The sequence below is a fragment of the Arachis ipaensis genome, chromosome B01 (genome assembly GCF_000816755.2).
Source record: "Arachis ipaensis cultivar K30076 chromosome B01, Araip1.1, whole genome shotgun sequence".
Lineage (NCBI taxonomy): Eukaryota > Viridiplantae > Streptophyta > Magnoliopsida > Fabales > Fabaceae > Arachis > Arachis ipaensis.
This window is the reverse complement of record NC_029785.2, coordinates 71,281,876-71,304,383: the sequence shown is the minus strand read 5'-3', so window position 1 is coordinate 71,304,383 and position 22,508 is coordinate 71,281,876. Positions and strand designations below refer to the sequence as shown.

The following is a 22,508-nucleotide window of genomic DNA, read 5'->3' as shown; positions in this document are numbered from 1 at the left end:
ACTAAATGTAACAAATTTATTTACTCTATAACCACTCAATACATAAGTATTTTTTCTAACTCTTCATTGTTTGTATAAGTATCATTGCTTTTCAAAACATTAATTTTGATGAACACATCTTAGAATTGGCTATAGAAATTCTCTTTCAAAACATTGTATCTTATTCAACTTCATAAATTATGGAACAACAAATACAACTTAAAAATATAAACAACATAATTAAGAAGATAAATAGAGAGATTGATACACTGACACGATGAATGAAGGAGGAGAGACAGAGAGTGAGAAACTTAGAAGGGAGAGAGAAGGAGCAACGCAGAAACAGAGAGAATAGAATAACCTATACCTTTAACAATCTACTTCTTCATTATTTTATTTCAAAATAACGTGAGGGCGACACTTGGCTTAATGAGCCACGGCAATTATACAAGTAGTAGATATAAGACCAAAGGAAAAGGACAAAATATTTACCTTAATTCTTTGGGAGAACTACTTCTCCCAAACCACCTGTTAGAAATACATGCATCAATTTCGCAAGTAATATACTAAAAATTCTTAATTAGAACACAAACTCCACTATTTACTAATAAAGTTACAACTGAAATTGTAGGTTACTCAAATAAAAGGAAACATTTGAATTTAGAACTTCAGCAAGTAAAATATTAACAGAATGTCTAAGTCCAACCAACTCACAACAACCCAATTCAAGAAAACTACAACACCATATCTTTAACACAAAGAAACTAAATCACACATTGTAACTAAACATTCTAGGCAAATCACATTAGCAACAACTGAATCTGATCCTAAATATTCATAGATGATGATGCCTCCTCATTATCATTCCAAGTTTCATCTATACGCCTAGAAAAGGTATCTTCAAGTTTTTGCTTTGTAGATCTTGGTACATCACGGTATGGGGATGCCAATCTCTTGTTGCAAACAATTTCATTCACCACACGAACAGATTTGTGCTAAGAAATTAGACAACAAAAATGAAATTTGTTAAATTTACTGAAATTTAATTAAAGACGAAATACTTAAGCAATAAAAAACCAGTTCTACAAAAACACGATATCAAGGAAAAATGGTCGGAAATACAACATAGAGATGAAAACTTACAGCAGGTAATACTGAACCAGAAATATGTGAAACATGGTCTTCAATAGAAGCCACATTTGAGGCCGAAACAATAGCACACTAATTATACATGTTTTGATAGAGAAGACAATATCATTGTTACGCATAATACTAAAAAAGTGAACAAACACTTATTAAAAAATATCTTGGAAGTCAATAGAGAAAACTAAACTAACCGCATTCAAAGCACGATTCTCAACACGTTCAATCAGCTTTAACATAAACTCATGTGTAGAAACTTTAAAAATATTATACGCAGGGCATATTGTGTCACTCTCAACGGGCTGAGGATCAACCATGAATACCAATTTTTTTTTCTATCAATTTGTACAAAAAATCGGATGCATCCAAGTGAAATTCTTCATTCTGACAATAGAAGAATAGAGAAGTCAGTATCTGAATATACAGAGAAAAAAAAGAATAGAATATCAAACCCAAAAAATCAAAGACACAGAAAGAGAACAAATTAAAGAGTAGTAACAATACACATGACGTATCTTAAAGACACAAATTAAGGAAATCATCAATTGATATCACATCAGAGAGAATTTTACAGAATTTTTTACTTTTAATCACAACATTTTTTTTACATTAAATGAATAAAGATATATCATTTAACAGGTAAAAATATAAGAGATAAGGAGTTCCAGTCTAGAGAACATGGTGAAAAAAAAAAGCAGAACATCAACATTATTAATTTATTGAATTAAATCTCCAATAAAAAATACAACATCAATAATTCAAATATTAGAAACTAACTTAGCATCATAAATGAAATTAAAATAAATGTCTTATTTTCTAATAAAGTTAAGAATGTGACCTGCAAGACATAAAAGTTTTTAAAAATAAAAATACCACTAACAAAAAAAAATACACACACACACAACCAACTCCTAAATACATTACCAATTCCAAGAGAAACAACTCACTCATCAGTTTTAGATTACAAACAGTAAACAACTAAATGTTAAACATATCCAACTAAAATTCAAGTGGAGTATAATAACACAGATAAGAATAAACTCCTCACTAATTTTATTTCAATATTAGTTGGAAAAAATACAGATTCTCAATATTACTTATAGCACCATATGAAATAAAAGAGTTGTTATCAAAACCCATATCTGAATAGTTCACAATTTTTAGATAAATTATACGCATCAATGTAACAAATAGATAATAAATTAATCTCGTTCAGAAGTAACTCGTGAAGAAGTTAACCAAGATAAAGGAGTCATCATCTCTTAAAACCTCAGAACATTTTTTCCCCATTAAGTGTTGCACATCTCCATCATGGAGAATTAATGCATTGCAACCACCAGCGTGATTAACATAAACTTTTACTTTGTATTTACAATAATAAAATAACAGTAAAGATATTTTAAAATAATCCAAAAGTCCTAAACTAACCCAAAAATCTACTAATTAAAAAATATATAAATAAAAATGAACATAGTTCAAAAGATAACCTCAAAACTCCATCAGAACAATGTGTCAAGCAAAGGTGACAAAAGAGCTTAGATTGGTCAGCATCTATTTTTTCACCACACAAACAAACTGAGTACCACCAATTCCTATCATTAGAGATAGATGTAATTGTACCAGCCAACAGAACACAAGGATCCTATAATTTGTTGAATTTTATGATCCAAAAGAAACGAAAGAAACATGAGAAAATTAATTAAATTGAATCCAAACAGCATGCTTAATATCATTTATATTTATACAAAATCAATCTAAACTATTTTGTATCGGCTTTGTAAGGTTATACGCAGCACCCAAAGCCTCCATATCAACTTCAATAGATTCCATGTTGTCAGAAGTAACTGAGATTCTACTACCAAGAGATGATATTTCATCATGAGGCTGCGAATTTTGAATGACATCCTCATAAATCGGTGAAAATACAGTTGGAGGGAGAAGTCTCTACACAAAATGTTAATTGATCAAGATAGAAATAAAAAAGGAAAAACAAAAAAAGCATGGTAACTATATGTCTTTGAAAGAACAAAAGATCAATTCACGGTACACAAAGTCCAAAGTAAAGTATGGAATGGAACTACTAACACTGGAAACAGGATCTGTCTTAAATTTGTTAACAATCACATGATCATCAGAACAGTTGACTACTTTAAATGTCCCAACATTTGGTCTATTTCCAACTTTTTTCCGATCTACTTTAAACACAACTTTCTTTCCAATTACATCATTAAAGAATGGTGGATAAGGGGTTGCATACACAACCTACAATTAACCAGAAAAGTATAAAATAAAAATGAAGTCAACCAAAATAAATGAATGTCACTCAAAAGACCAAATATCATTAATAAATGAAAAAGTATAAAATATGTGTTTTGGTATTATGAAATATATATCTATACCGAGTGCTCAGCATCAAGATCCCGAAGAACCTCAATGAGCTTTTTTCCTGAATAAGAGCGCTGCAGGACGGTCATACAAAACAAATCTAGCACTTCCAGTAGCATCCTCAACATCTACTAAAACCTTGTACCTAAATTAAGACATAAAATAATTATAAGATATTTTAACAATGAACTAATTTCACATATAAATTATATAACATATGATATTTCTTAGAAGTAAATCGGACATACTTCTTTACAGCATTCTTTATTTTCCTTCCACATTCGGAACAACTGAAATGACTTCTAAAAAGCTCCAAAAGATAACCACAGACACATGAGTAGTACCACCAATCAAAATTGTTGCATATACTTTTAATCTTAGCAACAACATTGAAGAAACCATCCTATATCACAAATATTGAATTAGAAATAATTACAATGATGAGAAACACAAAAACAAAATTTCAAAGAAAGACAACTATAATAAGCAAAGTTACACATAGTTTACAATCCTAAAAATGACAAATTAAGTTCTACTAACTGCATCATTTTCTCTTAATTCCTTAATACTCCTATTCATAGAGAGATTGACAAAATCAACATCGACATCAGCAACAATAAATCCATTACCAAGGGTGATAGAGTCAATGAAATATGACTCTGAAGGATCCAATCTACATATTTTATAGTCACAAAAAAAGTTACTAAATACCAACATTAATGTCAATATACACAAAATACATAACACCAATTAGAAGAAAAAATTGATGCTCACCTAGTAATAAAACATACAGCCTCTGGAATATCAGGATTGATCATGATTTTGGTACAATCTATTACATTCTGAACTACAACCTTCCCTATTATTGGTAAAATAAAAATAATAAAATCAATATATTATTTTTCTGTGAAAAAAATAACATCAAAATAAACTTTATCATCCGAAAATAATTCTAATTGAAGTCATAAAATCAAATATTATTATCAATAGTATATTAATAAGGGCATAAACCTCTCTAACAATTCTTTTTTGACTGAGTTTATACTAAAAATATCATATTTATCACATGCTCGAGAGCTTCTAATCTTTTCATTATCTTTATTTTTAATTTTGGGACTATTCATTTATAATTAGATTGACATTAATTAAAACATTAACTTTATTCACACATTATAATAACCTACTAATTTTTTATAAAACTTATGTAAATCAGGTGTAACTTAAATATTTGAAGCCATATGTTTAGTGCTGAAATTCTTTACGAAACAATGAATTCTAAAAGAAAATTCAGAATACCTTCATAAATCTTGACCTTGACAGATTGGAGTAAAATGATTGGCAGTTGCGAGACAGCATTCATAAGAGCCAACCGCATCTTTGTTAAAAAATCTCCAAATAAATTACAGGTGAGATAAGAGCTACAATATGACATGTTCAACATAAGTACTAACTAATTTGTTTATTAGTAGACTCCATGAATACGGACATATAAAGAATGAAAAAATCCAAATCAGATACTAAAAATCGCAATAAACAATAAACAATCAAATAAAATGCTAACCCATTTGAATACAACTAGATGAGAACTAATTTAAACTTTTTCCCATCGTCAAGTTCAACATCAGAATAGTCACGAACACTTATCAGGAAACCCATGACATCTGATCACATCAAACAGAAAGAGATTAACATACAATGATGATTTATAACATACATATCCATTTTATTTGTGATTAGAGTACATTTAAGATAGTAAATCATAATTATACTGATCAAGTAGACTGAATCTTGTCCCATCTGAACAACACTTTCAACAGTCTCTAATGAATATGAAGTCTCTGGAAACTCAACATCAAAAATTGGAATAACCTTCGTGTCAAACCGAAAAAGCAACTTATATCGATGCTTTACAATTTTTGCTGCACCAATATTTGGAACTACCGTGAATCGAGATATAGAATATAGCTCTCCTTCTTTGAGAATTTCTCAGAATTGATTAATGACCTCCTTCTTCAAAGTACGCTGTATCTTGTTCAACTTCATAAATCACATGACAGCAAACACAATTTATAAATATAAACAACAAAATTAGAAGCATATAGTGTCTTGTTCACATGCAAACACAATACTATCACTATTAATAAGAAAGATTGAAGATCAAAACATGTTAGGAGTTTCAAGTTGAAAATTTACATATGTATTAACCATATAAAAAATGGAATAAACATTAAAATATTCAGAAGACCACAGTAAATATAATTTGTTAAAAATAATAAGTTACTTTCCTAATTTGATTCTATTTAATTTTTAAAAATGCAAATGAGATTAAGTGCAAATTTAATTGAAGGCACAATTCAAGCCACCACCGCCACCATTCATGGATCCTAATGTTGCAAAATTCATAAGAATTTTTTGTAGTAAACCACACAACCCGTGCTCTCTGTTTCACTTTATTGGGTAAGTGATATATTTTTATGAATTATTGTATTTTATATATATGGGATAACTGTCCAAGAGGTTGGAAAATTAAACTGCATCTAGAATTGCTTCCTCCAGTGTCTTTTAAAGTGTACATAAACCAACCATTGATGTAATCATATTAAAAATTTAATTGAGAATAAATTATTATTTTTGTCTCTTAAATAGTTTAATTCTTTTGATAAAATAGATTTTAAAAGAATAATATATTAGTTTTCTAATTAAAATTGTAATAAATTATTATTTGTCTCTTAAATAGTTTAATTCTTTTGATAAAATTGCTTTTTAAAAAAATGGTATATTAGTTTTTTTAATTTAAATTGTACCGGTTTACAAAAAAATGCACTATCTTCTAATAACTAACAAATAATTTATATATTTATTCCAATCTTTCTTAAAAACATTATTCGAAATTTGATCATTAAATTTTTTTATTATTTTTTTAATTGATCGCCATTGGCAAAAGAAAAAAAATGGTTAGCATAAAATTACTAATTATAAAAGATAAAAAACTTTATTTTTAAATAAATTTACAAAAAATCGCTTCAAAATATGAGTGAATTTCTTTTTTCTAACCATGAAAACAAATCTGTTCTTCTCACACTAATTTAGAAATAATGTAACACAATCCAATTTCTAAGAAAAATTGTTTAACTTCATAAATTATGTGGCACAAAATACAATATAAAAGGATAAACTACATAGTCTAGAACATAAAGCTTGGTTAGTAGTTGGAATTTTTATACAACTTGTTGAACTCAACTACTTTTTTAAGAAAGTGCACACAAATTGATTAAGTTAAAATCACAATTGTTTAATTATTTTGAAAAATTTTTAGGATTTTCTAACTCCAAGTTAAATATCCAAAGTATACACCCAAACTTTTGACAAAAAACAAAAAGGAACATTCAACCCTTTTAATGAGAAAATATAAAAAACTGAAATTTTAGACCATGTTTTTTCACTAAATAGGTAATATCCAATTCAAGTGACTAATTGAAGAAACTAAATTTTCATTAAACTGATTTGAACACACAGACTACACTTTCACGCTATTCGAATTATTTTAGCATTTTTATCCTAGAATAAAATCCACAAACAACACAGGAAAGCTGAGAACAAATAACGAAATAAAAGTTCTGCATCTTTGAACCGAACATAAAAGGTAGAAATAATATACCAAAACTCAGAACAAATTATACAGAAAATTCAGATTTTATTATGGATAAACTTTTACTTGAGAAACTATAAAGCATGTCATTGCACTAAATGAGTATGTCATTTCCAAAAATCAGTAAATGAGAACTACCACAGCATGTGAGATAAGAAACTAAATAAAGATACGTAAATACCAAATATAAAATTGAGGGAGAATCAGAAATTAAGCAAATAATGAGACTAAGTAGTATTAGTATTGAAGTATAGGAGAAATTTACTAGGTAAAATCTGATAAAATTATAGATATTTTTCAGGCATGGTGCCACCAAATTGTGGTTAGATGCGAAAAAAGATGGTGGATTAATCTATGATTTACTATTATCTGTATTACTTGGAGAATCAGGAACCAAAAACTCTGAAGATAAACAAATACAGGATAATGAAGTTTGGGAAGAAATCATTACCATTGGAAGGAATGGAAGAGGTGCAAACAGCCAAGTGTAGGAGCCTAGAAAATTGTAAAGAAAAGCCAGAAGATGGAAGATGGGGTCAAGGGAGAAAAGGAAATAAAATTTATTGGTGTTATATGCAGAATTCATCAATGATAAAAATGTAACATGAGTGGGAGATCTTCTTATTCTGTACCGTATAATTCCATGTTTTTCTAAATTATAGATTTTATAAAATAAATATTCAAAATTGTATATGATGCATCAACAAAAAAAAATAATATAACATAAAATGGATTGAATATTTATAATTTCAGATAAATTTTATGTGACTAATAAAAATCATAAGTGGACAAAAAAATGTGAAAAGGATTTTAGAGAGAAAATTACACACTTAAAAATAGATGAGTAATTAAATTAAATATTTTTTGAATAAATTTATTGTTTAAGATTTAAAAAGAAAAGAATTATCAATTCAATTGTAAACTTAGCAAAGTTATGAAAAAGGAATTTCAAAAAAAATAATGATTATTTGAAAAACATAAAACTATTTTTAATTAAAAAGTAAAAAATATATCTAGAAGATATTTTATTTAATCGGATTGAGTACTATTAATTGTCAAGGAAATGAAAATCCTTCAAGTTTTGTAGCATGGTTTGTGGAGACCATTAGTCCTAACTATTGATTGAGATTTGTAGGCTTAGATGCAGATAGATTTTGCTCTAATCTTGCTTTTACATTTGTAATCAAAGTAGAATTCCTTGAATTAGTTTCCAAAATCTTTGTAACACTTTTTTTAGACGTTTTATAGACAGTTTAGTTCATCCTCTATGGTTGTTAGTTAGTTAGTGTTGAAGCACAAGGATTCCATAATATACAATCCAACTTGTATTCAATAAGCTCTAACAATTTCAACCAAAGTTTTATGAAGATATTTATTTAGAAGTGTCACTCTGTAGTATAGAAAAATTTTTTGACCAAAGTGTATATTTTATGTATTAAGTTTATCTATGAAAATTTTGACTTCATATTTACCCCACAATTAAAAATACCCTTGAGGTCTTAGAAAAAGCTCAAGCAACAAAATAACTTGCTAGATAGAAAAAAGACTGATTTGTTTGCTTCATATAACTATTACTTTTTGACTGACTATATATTCCATCAATAGCTTCCTTTTGATTGATAAAATTGTAAGGATTAAAATCATACATGACCCATTTGCTCAGCTTTATATTACTAAACTTTCTTTCTAACCATTTTAACCACAGACTTGAACCAATCTAGATCATAAATCATGAACGAAATTCGCACAATCAAGCTTGTACTCCGTCATTCGATTCATAAAGCAAAGTTTGCAAAACTCAGCATTTCTATTAAAGTTCTGATTCTACTAATTTTGAAAACTGTTTTCCTTCAAATGAACAACATCTCAAACATTGGCATATTTTAGAGTGACACACAAGTTAAACGAAAATTCAACTCAAGTAAGAACACATTAAATAAGCATTGTCCTATCCAAAGAACAAATTAAAACTAAACCACCATGATTGATTGTCTAATTCTCTTGAATCCATGCCCTTGTAGAATAAAAAAAATAAAGTAGTAAATAGCAAAATTTCAATTATTAACAGATTTCAAAGACCAACACGAGTTAAACAAAGCAAGTGATCAACATATCCATGTCTTTGTATTAAATAACATGTTTGAAAGAATGAAAAATGAAGAAAGTCATAGAAAAATTGTCAAGGATGGAACTATGTACTAATGCGACAGATATACAGCATTAAATTTAGCTTTCAAATTATTCAAGGTAGTAATTTTTTTATTGAAAGAATAATATGTTTTCATTTTTGGTATGTATGTTCTCGTCTAAGTTAAGGGACAAAGAGAATTAGTAAACTAACAATTGTTAAAACACTAACAAACTTTTTAAATTAACAACACCAAGGAAGTAGAAAGAAGTTAGACAGCTGTGATTAAACCAAGGGAAACTGAATCTATTTATAAACACATCCAAGTGGATAAAGTGCAAAAAAGCTATAATAATATCTTAATAAAGTTATATTAGAGTAAAAATTTACATATGCCATAAGATAATGCTTAGTTTTTTATTTTTATTTTTTTTTGTCCCTAAAAAGAGAACACTAAAAAAATGGCATTTAGTAAATGCACAAACATGCCAAGGATTAGTCAAATGACTGTGGCAAAATAAGATCGAAACTTGTTAAACGGCATTTAGTAATAATAATAACGAATGAAATAATAAAAAAGTAACTAATATAAAAGGAGAATATGAAAAGGCAAAGAAAAGATATTTGGTGGTTACAGATTCAATAGAAAGAAAGTGCATTGGATTGGTTTTTATAGAATTTTCTACTTTTTAGTACAGATTTTTTAAATATAAATGCATAAAAATTAATAATTTAAGAGTTAAAATAATAAAAGTTAAGAGATCCAGTCCGAACCAAATGGTGGAAAAATGAGAAATATAAGAGATAAATAGCTCCAATCTGAAGAAAATGAGGAAGCCAACAGTTGAAATTGAACCATATCGAATTTTATGTTTTTCCACTTTTTAAAAGAAAAGAACTTTATCATTCAAGTGCATAAATGATATCTTCTAAGATTGAGAAATATAAGAGTCAAAATTAAGGAATATGGGATCAGTAATCCAAAGATTAAAAAAATGATTTAGTATCATCACTGAAAAAAATAAATATCTGATTTTTTTATTAAAGTTAAAAATTTTATCTGTCAGATACCATCTTAAAAATACACGTTTTATAGGTCCAATGTGACAATAAAAGTAAATTTCATCCAAAAATATTAATCAAAGAAGTTCAGACATCCAACAAACTCAATGGATTATTTGGAAATGAAATATAAACTCCATACACAAAGAGATCACAATTTATCATAGTTTATACACAAAGAGGTCAAAGGGAAAAATTTTTACCTTAAGTTTCTTAAAAATTTTCTGACCTCATTTCCATATGCAGTAAAATTGTATTGCTGAGAACTAAAACCAACAACCACCTCAATCGCTCTCTTATAATGGTTTCCGCCGTGGCCTCCGCAATGCCTCCGGACACTATTCTGAGGGGTCATTGACGGCAAAAAACAGTAACGTTTAGGGCTTCCGTCGCCACTCCCCACGACTTTGACTGGACCAGATCCCGATTCCACTGGGCATATACCAGCATTTTGAGTAATTAAAGAAATCGCCTCTTCCTCTTCATAGATGCTGTCGGTGTCACTGCAGCCGTTTACAGCATCCGTCCACAATGCTTTTAGAGAGATATCGCAGAGCAGCATTGAGAGAATAGTCAGATTTGAAGAGAAACCCGAACTGAAGGGAGGAAAAGGAGTTGAAGGGATAGGATTTCAGAGTGAGAAAAACATCGAGAGAGAAGGAGAGAGTGGGTGTCTCAAGCAAAAGCAAGGGATGGTAGAATGCAAAAAGGGATCGAGAAGCAGAGAACTGGATTTGAGAGTGAGAGCAACACCGTGAGAGAGAGAAAGAGAGTGTGACACAAAGGAGAGGGAAGGATTGAGGTCACAACACCAACGAAAAGGATCCAAGCCAGAAGGAGAGAATAGCCGATCCAAGAGAGAACGAAGGGAATGAGGGGATTAGGATTTTTGAGAGAGATAGAGAGAGGAGAGACATCGTCAAATGAAAGATAGAGAACAGTGTCTTCCATTTGACACTGTCTCTCCTCTCTCTATCTCTCTCAAAAACCCTAATCCCCTCATTCCCTTCATTCTCTCCTGGATTGGCTATTCTCTCTTTCTGGCCTGGATCATTTTCGTCGGTGTTGTGACCTCGATCCTTTCCTCTCCTCTGTGTGACACTCTCTTTCTCTCTCATTTTCTCATTCTCTCTCTCACGGTGTTACTCTCACTCTCAAACCCAGTTCTCTACTTCTTGATCTTTTTTGCATTCTACCATCCCCTTGCTTTTGCTTGAGACACACACACTCTCCTTCTCTCTCGATGTTTTTCTCACTCTGAAACCCTAGCCCTTCAACTCTGTTTTCCTCCTTTCAGTTTAGGTTTCTCTTTAAATCTGGCTATTTTGTCAATGCTGCTCTGCGATATCTCTCTAAGAACACTGTGGATGGATGCTGTAAACGGCTGCAGTGACACTGACAGCATCTATGAAGAGGAAGAAGCAATTCTTTAATTACTAAAAATGCCGATATATGCCCAACGGAATCGGAATCTGGTCCAGTCAAAGCGAGCGGGTGGTGACAGAAGCCCTAAAGGCAAACGTTACTGTTTTTTGCCGCCAATGACCCCTCAGAACAGTGTCCAGAGGCATTGCGGAGGCCACGGCGGAAACCATTATGGCGAGTTCGCGACTGAAATGGTAGACCTCGGATGAGGGGCTGGAAAAGTGGGCCGAACACAACAGAAGTTCTTTAATTCCAAATGTTCGCTCACCAGAACAGGTTAGATATTTGATGATTACAGATTCAATAGAAACAAAGTGCATTGGATTGATTTTTATCAAATTTTCCACTTTTTAGTACAGAAGTTTTTTAAATATAAATGCATAAAAATTAATCATTTAAGAGTTAAAAAATAAAAGTTAAGAGTTCCAGTGCGAACCAAATGGTGGAAAAATGAGAAATATAAGAGATAAATAGCTCCAATCTGAAGCAAATGAGGAAGCCAACAGTTGAAATTGAACCATATCGAATTTTATAGGTTTTTCCACATTTTAAAACAAAATAACTTTATCATTCAGGTGCATAAATTATATCTTTTAAGATTGAAAAATATAAAAGTCAAAATTAAGGAATATGGGATCAGTAATCCAAAGATTAAAAAATGATTTAGTATCATCACTGAAAGAAATAAATATCTGGTTTTTTTTATTAAAGTTACAAATTTTATCTGTCAGAGACCATGTTAAAAATACACATTTTATAGGTCCAATGTCATGTTAAAAATACACATTTTATAGGTCCAATGTGACAATAAAAGTAAATTTCATCCAAAAATATTAATCAAAGAAGTTCAGACATCCAACAAACTAAATGGATTATTTGGAAATGAAATATAAACTCCATAAACAAAGAGATCACAATTTATCACAGTTTATACACAAAGAGGTCAAAGGGAAAAATTTTTACCTTAACTTTCTTGAAAATTTTCTGACCACATTTCCATGTTAAGTAAAACTGTTTTGCAATTTGAGAACCAAAACCAACAACCTCCTCAATCGCTCTCTTATACATCTTTATCCACGAAGAAATCACATTATAAAATGTAAGGTAGAGTTTGTTTTATGTTACCTTGGGAGGGTTGAGAACAGGGAAATAGACGGCTCTGGAAAGAGGTCTAGGGTTTGAGATTAGGGCGAGAGAGGGAGCTATAGGCATCACTAGCGTTTGTGCCATGCTCGAGTTGTTCTTCTTTCTCTGCTGTAGCATAAAGCAGAGTTTGTTACACACAGAAAGCATATATATAAGAGGAAATAGGAAATGTAAAAGCATATATACTCCTACTACTGCATGTGGACAGTACTCTTAATGTGAAACAGATGAAAACACATAATCGGTGGCGTTCTTAATTAAGTAATTTCCACACAGAAATTAAAATTTTACTAATTAATCAAGATCCATATTATGTATAGTTATGAGCATTGAAATTAAGTAAAGGTGATATTGGGTCAGAGAGGGAGAGAATGAAGAGGTACGAACCAGGGATCGCTGGAATATTCGAAGAGCTTGCCTTTGGTAGAGAAGATGATGAGTGCGACTTCGGCATCGCATAGCACTGCTATTTCATTTGCCTTCTTCAGTAAACGTACCTATCTACCTATCCTCTGTAACATTGAATCTCCTTCAATCTCCTTATATTCAGCGCATTAAACCTCCTCTGAGAAAATCAATAAACACATCAATAAATTAAACTTTCTTCTTAATTAATTGAATGGTTTAAGCGAAAGGAAACTAACCAAATCGCCTTCAATGACGTATTTGGAGACTTCATCTCTAAGAGTGATGAGATCCTCTTCGCTGAGATCCTTAGTGACCTTGTTGTCCATGCTTATATCGCAGAGAATCTTGCGAGCTCTGCTCCTTCCGATTCCATGGATGTACTGTAGCGAGAACTCAATTCTCTTGTTGTTCGGAATCTCCACTCCGCCAACTCGAGCGCACTCTATGCTTAACTCTCTCACCTGAGCACACAAATTCGAAGAAAAATATAAGCAATAAGAAAAATTATTTATAAATATAATTTATATAAATATAAGCAAGAAGAAAAATTATTTAACTTAATTTTCTTGTAGACGTTCTGAGCTCATTTCTGTTTTCCTAACTGCGATGCAATCTCAGATCAAAATCCAGCTGGATACTCAATTAATCTCTTATCAATTTTCCTCTTATCAAACAAATCCTAATAGACTATTTTGTCTTGCAATCTATATATCCATATGGAAGGTTGTAATTCTGTACCTGTGGGGTAAGTACTGAAGGCAACTCCATGTAGCATATGAACCCATTAAGACTCCAATGACATAGAACTGTGGCCCTAACTCTAACTGATCAGCAAGTTCTTGAATGTCAAGTGCTTCACTTTTGAGCGAGTGTTTGGGATTTGGATCACTTTCTCCATACCCAGCTCGGTCATATTGCAGTAGATATATGCCTAGTTCATCTATTAGTTCCTGTATATATGTATATATACACGTTGAGTAACCTTATTCAGCATATGAATATCTTAATTGTATAGTACTACTATTCTATTTAAGTTGAAAGGGAATGAGTAATTGTACTTGGGGTGCGAGAAAGTTCATCTCTTTGGAGCTTCCAAAACCATGGACAATGATGATCTTATACTTTGCCACATCCTTAGAAACCCCTCTCTCAAGATAAGCCAGGTGCCTCCCATCTCTGAGTTTAATTCTTGGTGAAATCACAGCAAAATCATCTTGGTTTGGAGAAACAAACTTAGTCCCCTAAAACAAAAACCCAACAACATATATAATATTGAAAACATTAAGAATGAACAAATCTTATCAGTGTTTACCTGACAGAAACCTCTGCAGAGTTGTTTTGTCTGAGATTGTGATGGTTTCTTATCATTGAACAATAGTTTAAGGTGATGTCCGAATCTTTTCATCTGTTCTTGATGACTTAGTAGATCCAAGCTATGCTTTTTATTTCTGTGTGCACATCAAATATGAATGGAATGAAAATTGAATTTGGTTCATTTGGTTTGTTTAAATCAGAGAAAATCAAACAAAAAGCAATCGGATCGTGGAATTCATGAATTGTTGCGATATGATGAAGGAAAAAGAACAAAAAGTAGACCTTTTGACAACGAAGAGGGATCCCTGGACGTCCTTGCGACTCTGCAAACGGTAATCGCAGAAAGAAGAGAGAGAAAGCGTTAGATAGAGAGAGATAGAGAATGGAATAGATGAAACGAAGGAGATTATAAAGGAACGAATCCATTGGGAGAGGTCGATGTTGAACTCGTAGAAGGTGACGTGTGCAGCGGTGATGAGGATTTCCTCGACGAACGGATCGATGCGCTGAAGATCAGTGAGGTTGAGGAGCTTCGTGCTGTGCTAGTCGAGATTGGGGATGAGCTTCCCGTTCTGAGACATTATGGAACCGCAAACACAAACCCTAGAATTTTGCGGGTTGGGTTTCGGCTTTCGATGTGTTCTGTGCCTGAGAGTGAAAATGGAAAAGGGGGCAGGGTTTAGGGTTTGAAGCAGCCGGTTCTACTGGCTTTTACTGGGAAAAAGGAGATCCTTAGAGAGATTGATACACTGACACGATGAAGGAAGGAGGAGAGAAAAGGAGGAGAGACAGAGAGTGAGAAACTTAGAAGGGAGAGAGAAGGAGCAACGCAGAAACAGAGATAATAGAATAACCTTTACCTTTAACAATCTACTTCTTCATTATTTTATTTTAAAATAACGTGAGGACGACACCTGGCTTAATGAGCCACGGCAATTATGTGCTAGTTAATTGACTAATTTTTTTGAAGTATGTGCTAGTTAATTTTGTTGACTTAATGTCACTCTTTATGGTTCTTTATGGTGTAATTTTTTGAATGTTTTTACATAAAAACTAATAATAAAAATATTACTTTTATTTTTTTGTCAATGATCGCGTTGTTGATAAGCCGCTATTTTACGATTTATTTTGTATTGAATTGAGCGGATTTTATTTATTATTCTCACTTATTCATATAATTTGCATGTTTTATATTTTTCTTTCCTAATTTTGTACTATGATTGAAAACATGCTTTTTTTGCCTTAAATTCGCTAATTTTAATCTTCTCTTATTACCATTCGATGCTATGATATGTTTGTTAAGTGTTTTCAGGGTTTATAGGGCAGGAATGGCTTAGAGAATAGAAAAGAAGCATGCAAAAGTGGAAGGAACACAAGAAATCAAGTATTTCAGAATCTGGTAGCGACGCGCACGCATGGACGATGCGTACGTGTGACTGGTGCAGTAGACACACGACGCGCACGCGTGGCTGACGCCTACGCGTGGCCAGTGAAAAAGACCAGCGACGTGTACGCGTGGCTGACGCGTACGCGTGACAGAGAGTCACGTGCTACATTAAACAGAAGACGCTGGGGGCGATTTCTGGGCTGCTTTGGACCCAGTTTCAAGCCCGAAAATACTGATTAGAGGCTGCAGAGTGGAGCTGGAAGGAGGATTCATTCATTCATACTTTCATTCACATTAGTTAGGTTTAGATGTAGTTTTCTAGAGTAGGTTTTAGTATTTTTAGGTTTAGTTTTTCTCAAATTCAGATTTCTACCTTACTTTTATTTAGTTTTCTTATACTTTTATTTGTTCTAGTACTTTGGTTTGTCTACTTCTATCATTGATTCTTTTATGTTGCCAATTTAGTTTATGAATTCTTCTTATTTCCTTTACTCCTTATTAATGCAAGTTATGTTTTCATGTTTATGATTGCTTCTTTCTCCATTTGTTATTATTGTTTCCTAATGCAATCGTTGGTCTTAGATTTTGCTATGTCTTGTTAGTTTTCTAAGTTTTTATTCTATGCCTTCCAAGTGTTTGATAAAATGCTTGGTTGGATTTTAAATTAGATTTTTATGTTCTTAACTTGGATTGATCAATTAGAGACTCTTGAGTTATCAAAATTCTTTTGTTGATTAGTGATTGAGACTTGCTGGTTGGCTTAGACTTCACTAAATCTAGTCTTTGATTAGGACTTGTAAACTTAAGTTGATTTTGCTCACTTGACTTTTCTTCATTGTTAGAGGTTAACTAAGTAAAAGCAAAAGGCAATTACCATCACAATTGATGATGATAATGAGAATAGGAATTCCAATTCTCAATCCTTGCTAGGACTTTTCTTAGTTGTTATTTTATTTCCTTATCATTTACATTACTTGTCTCTTATCACAAAAAACTCCAAAAATACTTTTCCATAACCAATTATAAGTATACTTCCCTGCAATTCCTTGAGAGACGACCCGAAGTTTAAATACTTCGGTTAATTTTATTGGGTTTGTATTTGTGACAAACAATTTAAACATTGATTGAGGTTTAATTGTCGGTTTAGAATTATATTTGCAACGCAATAATTTTTGTGAAAATCTTTACCAATATTTTTCCTCCGTCAGTTGTCCTATTATGTTAAAAAACAAGGATCAAATTGAGCTTTTTTTTAGTCAATAAACACTCTATCCTTCGAAATACTCATCAAGGACCAAATTGAATGTTTACTTAAAAAAAATCCCAACACAATTTTTCTTTTTAATTAAAAAAAAGTGAGTCTTTATTTTTTAAATGCTACATTATTGTTCATATAACTTTCGAAGTAATTAAGTTCTATGTTTCTAATAAACTTGGATTTGACCGTTTTGGGTAGCTAACTAGTTTAATTTCCAATTTACATCATAGCTAGCTATCCCCACTAATTTGTTGCATATTAGAATGATGAGACACGTCCATATTACATCCCCTATTTCCTATGTTACAGAAAGTAACAATATAGTGACGACAATAGCAAGAGGTCAATGCGGAACTTGATGATCAATGATTATGAAAATATTGGCATCTGATTCTAAATTATTGGTTTGGGTAATTATGTCACTGGCCAAGCACTATTATTTGCTTTACTGCATCCTTAGCTTCAACAATAATAGATTTGGTTAAAAACAAATGAACGGTCAAAAGGCAACCGGGAAATTTTTGAGCAATCATAATGATGATGAAAATTACTGAATATTGATTAATGATAACATGACTTAAATCCAGTCAAACTTTGAGTTCAATTATCATGCTATGTGATAGTATTGGTATGAATTTTTGTTTCAATTCAAGCTTATTGAATACTAACTTTATAAATCAACATAATAAAAAGTAAAAACTAATTTATTATGGTTAATGCCACATGCAGTCACATAAACAAGATGTATTATTCCACATTACCTAGATGTATCAAAATTTCCAAGACATTGGCCTGTAGTTGAGATGGCCGAGTTGGTCTAAGGCGCCAGATTAAGGTTCTGGTCCGAAAGGGCGTGGGTTCAAATCCCACTTTCAACATATTTTTCTTCATCAAGAAAACCGCAGCCTATGTGATAGTATTTATGTGAACTTGCATGGATGATGGCAATATTAGAAGATTGATTATGAAAAATATTATTAGAAGAAAAAGAAGAATGAAAGGCCCCTATCCGGCGAGGGAAGATTGAAGGGGGAGTCATAAATAGGTGAGAGAAGCATAATCATGATGGGCAGCCCCCCTCCCTGAAGGAGGGCATTACATTAGCCACTACTATAATGTGAATCTTTATGAAAAGATTTTGTCTATACTTCAGGCCAAAAGAAATCAATACCAAATCCTGAACTTGTTCCAAGAATGTAACTTAGTAACATACATCAACTAGTTAATTTTAAAATTAGCCAACATTGGTAGTGCAACGTTCTCTTCTTCTTCAACCTTCACATCTTTGTCGGGCCATGAACACATGTCACTTTCTGCTGCTCTTTTACATGTTCTCAATTTCTTCTTTTCTTTCGTATGCAATTACTCTCATTTATGCACTTAAGTGTTGGGCCAACCGTAGGAAGCTTTCAACTATCGGGGAGACACCACATCAAACTCAAAACCTTAAGATAGTAAATTAATGGGTCTCTCATCTTATAAACTCCTCACTCTTCCTTGCTTTCTTAGATGTGGGACTAATTTTAACACTCCTCACACTTGCAACACTAACAATAAGCCTATTTCAATTTCAATGGCATCTTCAATAGATATTAATATTAATGCATGAGATTTCAATCAATGTCTCAAATGATCCATTCTTATTTTTATTCTATAATTTATATTCCCAAAAAAAATTTCAACATACGTCTAATATTAAAACATCTAAAACTTCGGTACAAGGAACATTGCATCAAAAAAGTCATTTAAGCATTTCTTTTAATAATTAGAATAGAGCATTCATAATGTTCGCCGTGAAGGAGTTATTTGAATAATAATTAATTATTTTAACAATCATGTTATATGTAGACAGAAAATTAACTACTAAATTAACTATTTATATAGAATATATATTAAAATATACAATTTCGCTACGTTATCAACAGCATTTCTATCAACTTCTGCCAATTCTTGTTTATAACTGTGTTTAATGGAAGTGTCTTTGCGGATGTGTCTAATAAAAATGTCTTTTTTATAGCTGTATTTAATGAAAGTGTTTTTATAGATATATTTCTTAAATGTATCTCTTTATACATGTGTTTAAAATATAATAATTAATTATTGTTAGTAATAAATTGACAAATAGTATATTGGTACCCGATACTTTTCCTAAAATATAAAATACGCATTGAAATAAATTATACAACATATATATTTATGCACCAATATATGATAGCTAATTTTTTATAAGCATATAATAATTTTGTTATTTTGATTTAAAAATTGCTTAATTTTCAATTGGTTTGAGCAATGAGACCGTTGAAATACTGATACTATATAATATGAGGCATGTTTTCTTACTTTTTATTTTGTATAATTTATATTCACAAAAAAGAAATATTCAAATGTCAGTTTTAAAACATGCATTTGAAATCCCACTAAAGATCATTTAGGGAAGACAATATAACTCATACCTACGAGTACTTGCCACGGCACTACTCGATTGAGGCAGATAATAGTCCGGCCTTTTTAGGGTTCATAAGGATGGGACGGAGTCGAATTTTGGGTGTTTTCATCTCTACCTGTTCTAATATATATAAATACATAATATATATATTCATTTTTAAAATTATATCATTTTTGTTTACTTTTTTTTAGTTTAATTTATGTTTGGATGATGTTTAAAGTTTTATAAATTTTAAAATTTATTTTTTTCTAACGAATTTTAAATATTACAAAATAGGACGAATTAAGAAATTTTACTATATTTAGGAGTGGCAATGGGGCGGATAGGGGCGGATTTTTGCTCTACCCAACCCTGCTCCGCCGTACAACAAGCCGCATAGAACCTGCCCCACTTTTATCCGCAGGTAGTAAATCGTTGAACCTTAACCCGTCCCTGCGGGTATCCGCCCCGCCCCTACCATCTCTATATTTATTAAAATTCAATAAATTAAATTAAATTTCAAAATTTATATAACCATCATCACATATATAACATAAATAAAATAAAAAATTTAAATACGATACAATATTATTAATTATTTTACTAATTATTTTACATATATTATATATATTGGGGTGGATAGGGCTAGGAACAGGTATTACCTAAATCTGACCCTGTCCCGCTCCTCCCAAGAACCTGTCCCGTTAAAAATCCGCCCCAATGCGGGACGGATAATTATCCACCCCAAATGAATAGGAGCAGAGTGGATACCCGCGAATTCAGGTGGTATTGCCATCGCTAATATATTGGCAGATATTAACGGAATGGATTCTATATATTTAGGATAAAGTAAAGTGGGACAAAGTTAGTACATAATAAACTCGCTTCATTATTATCATTCCTAAAAATATTATGATATGAATATTTAAATACTTATTTGTTATTAGATTATAGATGCCAGATTATACATGGACATTCTTAAAAAAGAAATTCTAAAGAAAAAGGCATATGTTTCGAAACTCTTGAGCAAACACACAATTAGAGTTAGTTGAAACTCGATGTAAAAATTGAATGACGTTGACGGATTAAATATTGTTTCTTCAGTGAAATTATAAAATTAAATACTAAATAAGAAAATAATAACCGGTTATTGGTTTCAGTTTGGGAACCTTGATTCTGTAGTTGAATGATGATATATGTTTTTTCAAGCACCTACCCTTTCTTTCTGAACATCCAATTAACAAACACTATGCGAAAAAAAAAAAAAAAACTAGGCACGCACTAATTCTCTCACAAAACTAACTCATTTTAGATCCCATAACTTTCCTCTTTTTCTTTTTCCCTTCCCGATCAATCTTTTAGAATGTTGAACGTCAACCCTTTTAAGAATTCAAATAACATTTTTCTCAATAAATATATAGCTGTAGATTCTTAATATTCATGGGGCATGGGGGAATGACCCTTATCATGCAACCTACACAAAAAAATGTATCTTATTTACGAGGCAGCACAGTTGTTAAAGTTAAGCTAGGTAAGCTAGGTCAATGTAAAATGAATTGATATAAATAAATTTTTTCCTGTTCTAGAAAATAGACAATATTTAATAGTAAAATTTTTAGGGCATTATTATGTTAGTATATGGTGTAGCAGTATTTTATTGATGAAATGTGAGGAGTCCAGCAGCGCGCACGTGCGATTGTAATAATTAGATACCCACACCCCCAAATACTCCCATGCTCATCTCATATCCCGGAAAAGAAAAAGTCAAAATTTTGATTTAAATATTCAAATAAACCATAAAGATACCAAAACCTTTTTCACTGCTAAAACCAATCCCATAACGCGATCCGTTATTTTTCCCTCCTTTTTCCCAATCCTTATAACGGAATTTCCCACCCTTTTTTGTCATTCATCCCCACTTTCCATCAAAATTACTGTCTCGTCCCCCACTTCAAACGCTTTTCTTATTCCCTTTATATGCAAATCTGATTCTCCTTATCTTACAACATTATGATAATAATAATAATAATAATAATAATAATAATAATAGACGAACAAGAATGAAAATAAAATTATTAATTATATGGTAATTAAAAAAATACTAATAGGTTAGATTTTTCATTTGATATATACCAATATACCTCTCAAACAAGAGAAATACTAAACCTATAAGAATTTATTATTTTTTATCATCACTTAATCATCAACTTAATTTTTTTAGGGTGTGTGTAGTTTAAGTATTACTTTGTTATTCAAATTTCATTTTCATAAAAATCAAATATACCCAGGAAAAATGTGGGAATTGAAATGATGGTATTTTGATTTCTAGAAATTAAACTTATTTAAAAATAGATTTTCAGACTTTGAACCAAATATAAAAATATGATATTCTCATCTTAAAATTTCTAAGAATTATTTATAATTTCTCCAACCCACACACTCTTAGTGTAATTTCTTTAGTATAGTAATCCAACAACATATTTTATTCTATACTTTTAAATATTAATAACTAATTGATAATAAAAAATAATACATTCTGATAATTCTCTAACATTCTTTCTCAAACAATATATATAAATTAAAATATATTTTTATTTTTACCTTCTATTTAAGTAAACATTAGTCAATTCTCTACGTTTTTCTTAATTAAAAGTGTTGACATCCTAGTATTAAAAAACAAAAGCCTCATATGAATGTGATTTTTTGGTTGACTTCATAGAAATGTAATATTTTCTTCTAAATTTTTTTAATCCTTTTCTTAAAAAGAATAAATTTTTACATATAATAATGTATAATAAT

The 22,508-nt window shown here is 31.0% G+C and overlaps 4 protein-coding genes and 1 non-coding gene across 8 annotated transcripts; 1 reads left to right on the top strand and 4 right to left on the bottom strand.

Moving 5' to 3' along the window:
* LOC110270767 lies at window positions 580–1,617 on the bottom strand. The gene is made up of 3 exons (XM_021120228.1): window positions 1,317–1,617; window positions 1,123–1,200; window positions 580–974 (listed from the first exon to the last, which is right to left on the bottom strand). The coding sequence occupies exons 1-3, from the start codon at window positions 1,437–1,439 to the stop codon at window positions 807–809; spliced, it is 369 nt and encodes a 122-aa protein (XP_020975887.1). The 5' UTR covers window positions 1,440–1,617; the 3' UTR covers window positions 580–806.
* On the bottom strand, window positions 3,192–5,271 carry LOC107608586 (replication protein A 70 kDa DNA-binding subunit B-like). Of its 4 annotated transcripts, none has more exons than XM_021122310.1 (6): window positions 5,069–5,271; window positions 4,804–4,925; window positions 4,282–4,366; window positions 4,048–4,180; window positions 3,756–3,910; window positions 3,192–3,652 (listed from the first exon to the last, which is right to left on the bottom strand). In XM_021122310.1, exons 2-6 carry the CDS (start codon window positions 4,880–4,882, stop codon window positions 3,553–3,555), a joined length of 552 nt encoding a protein of 183 aa, XP_020977969.1. In that variant the 5' UTR covers window positions 4,883–4,925; window positions 5,069–5,271; the 3' UTR covers window positions 3,192–3,552. The 4 variants fall into 4 exon arrangements, with proteins under 4 accessions (XP_020977969.1, XP_020977971.1, XP_020977968.1 ...); XM_021122312.1 differs by having other exon boundaries at window positions 4,804–4,882; XM_021122309.1 differs by having other exon boundaries at window positions 4,804–5,271.
* Window positions 12,893–15,406, bottom strand: LOC107631721. Its single transcript, XM_016335266.2, has 5 exons — window positions 14,922–15,406; window positions 14,638–14,773; window positions 14,384–14,566; window positions 14,064–14,275; window positions 12,893–13,025 (listed from the first exon to the last, which is right to left on the bottom strand). The coding sequence occupies exons 2-5, from the start codon at window positions 14,728–14,730 to the stop codon at window positions 12,986–12,988; spliced, it is 528 nt and encodes a 175-aa protein (XP_016190752.1). The 5' UTR covers window positions 14,731–14,773; window positions 14,922–15,406; the 3' UTR covers window positions 12,893–12,985.
* On the bottom strand, window positions 13,382–13,840 carry LOC110271410 (30S ribosomal protein S13, chloroplastic-like; the record flags this gene model as incomplete). Its single annotated transcript, XM_021122315.1, has 2 exons — window positions 13,382–13,482; window positions 13,562–13,840. Coding segments are annotated over 2 exons (339 nt in total), but the record flags the coding sequence as incomplete, so codon positions are not given.
* Window positions 18,082–18,162, top strand: TRNAL-AAG. The gene has a single exon. It is a non-coding gene; the product is annotated as a tRNA-Leu (tRNA).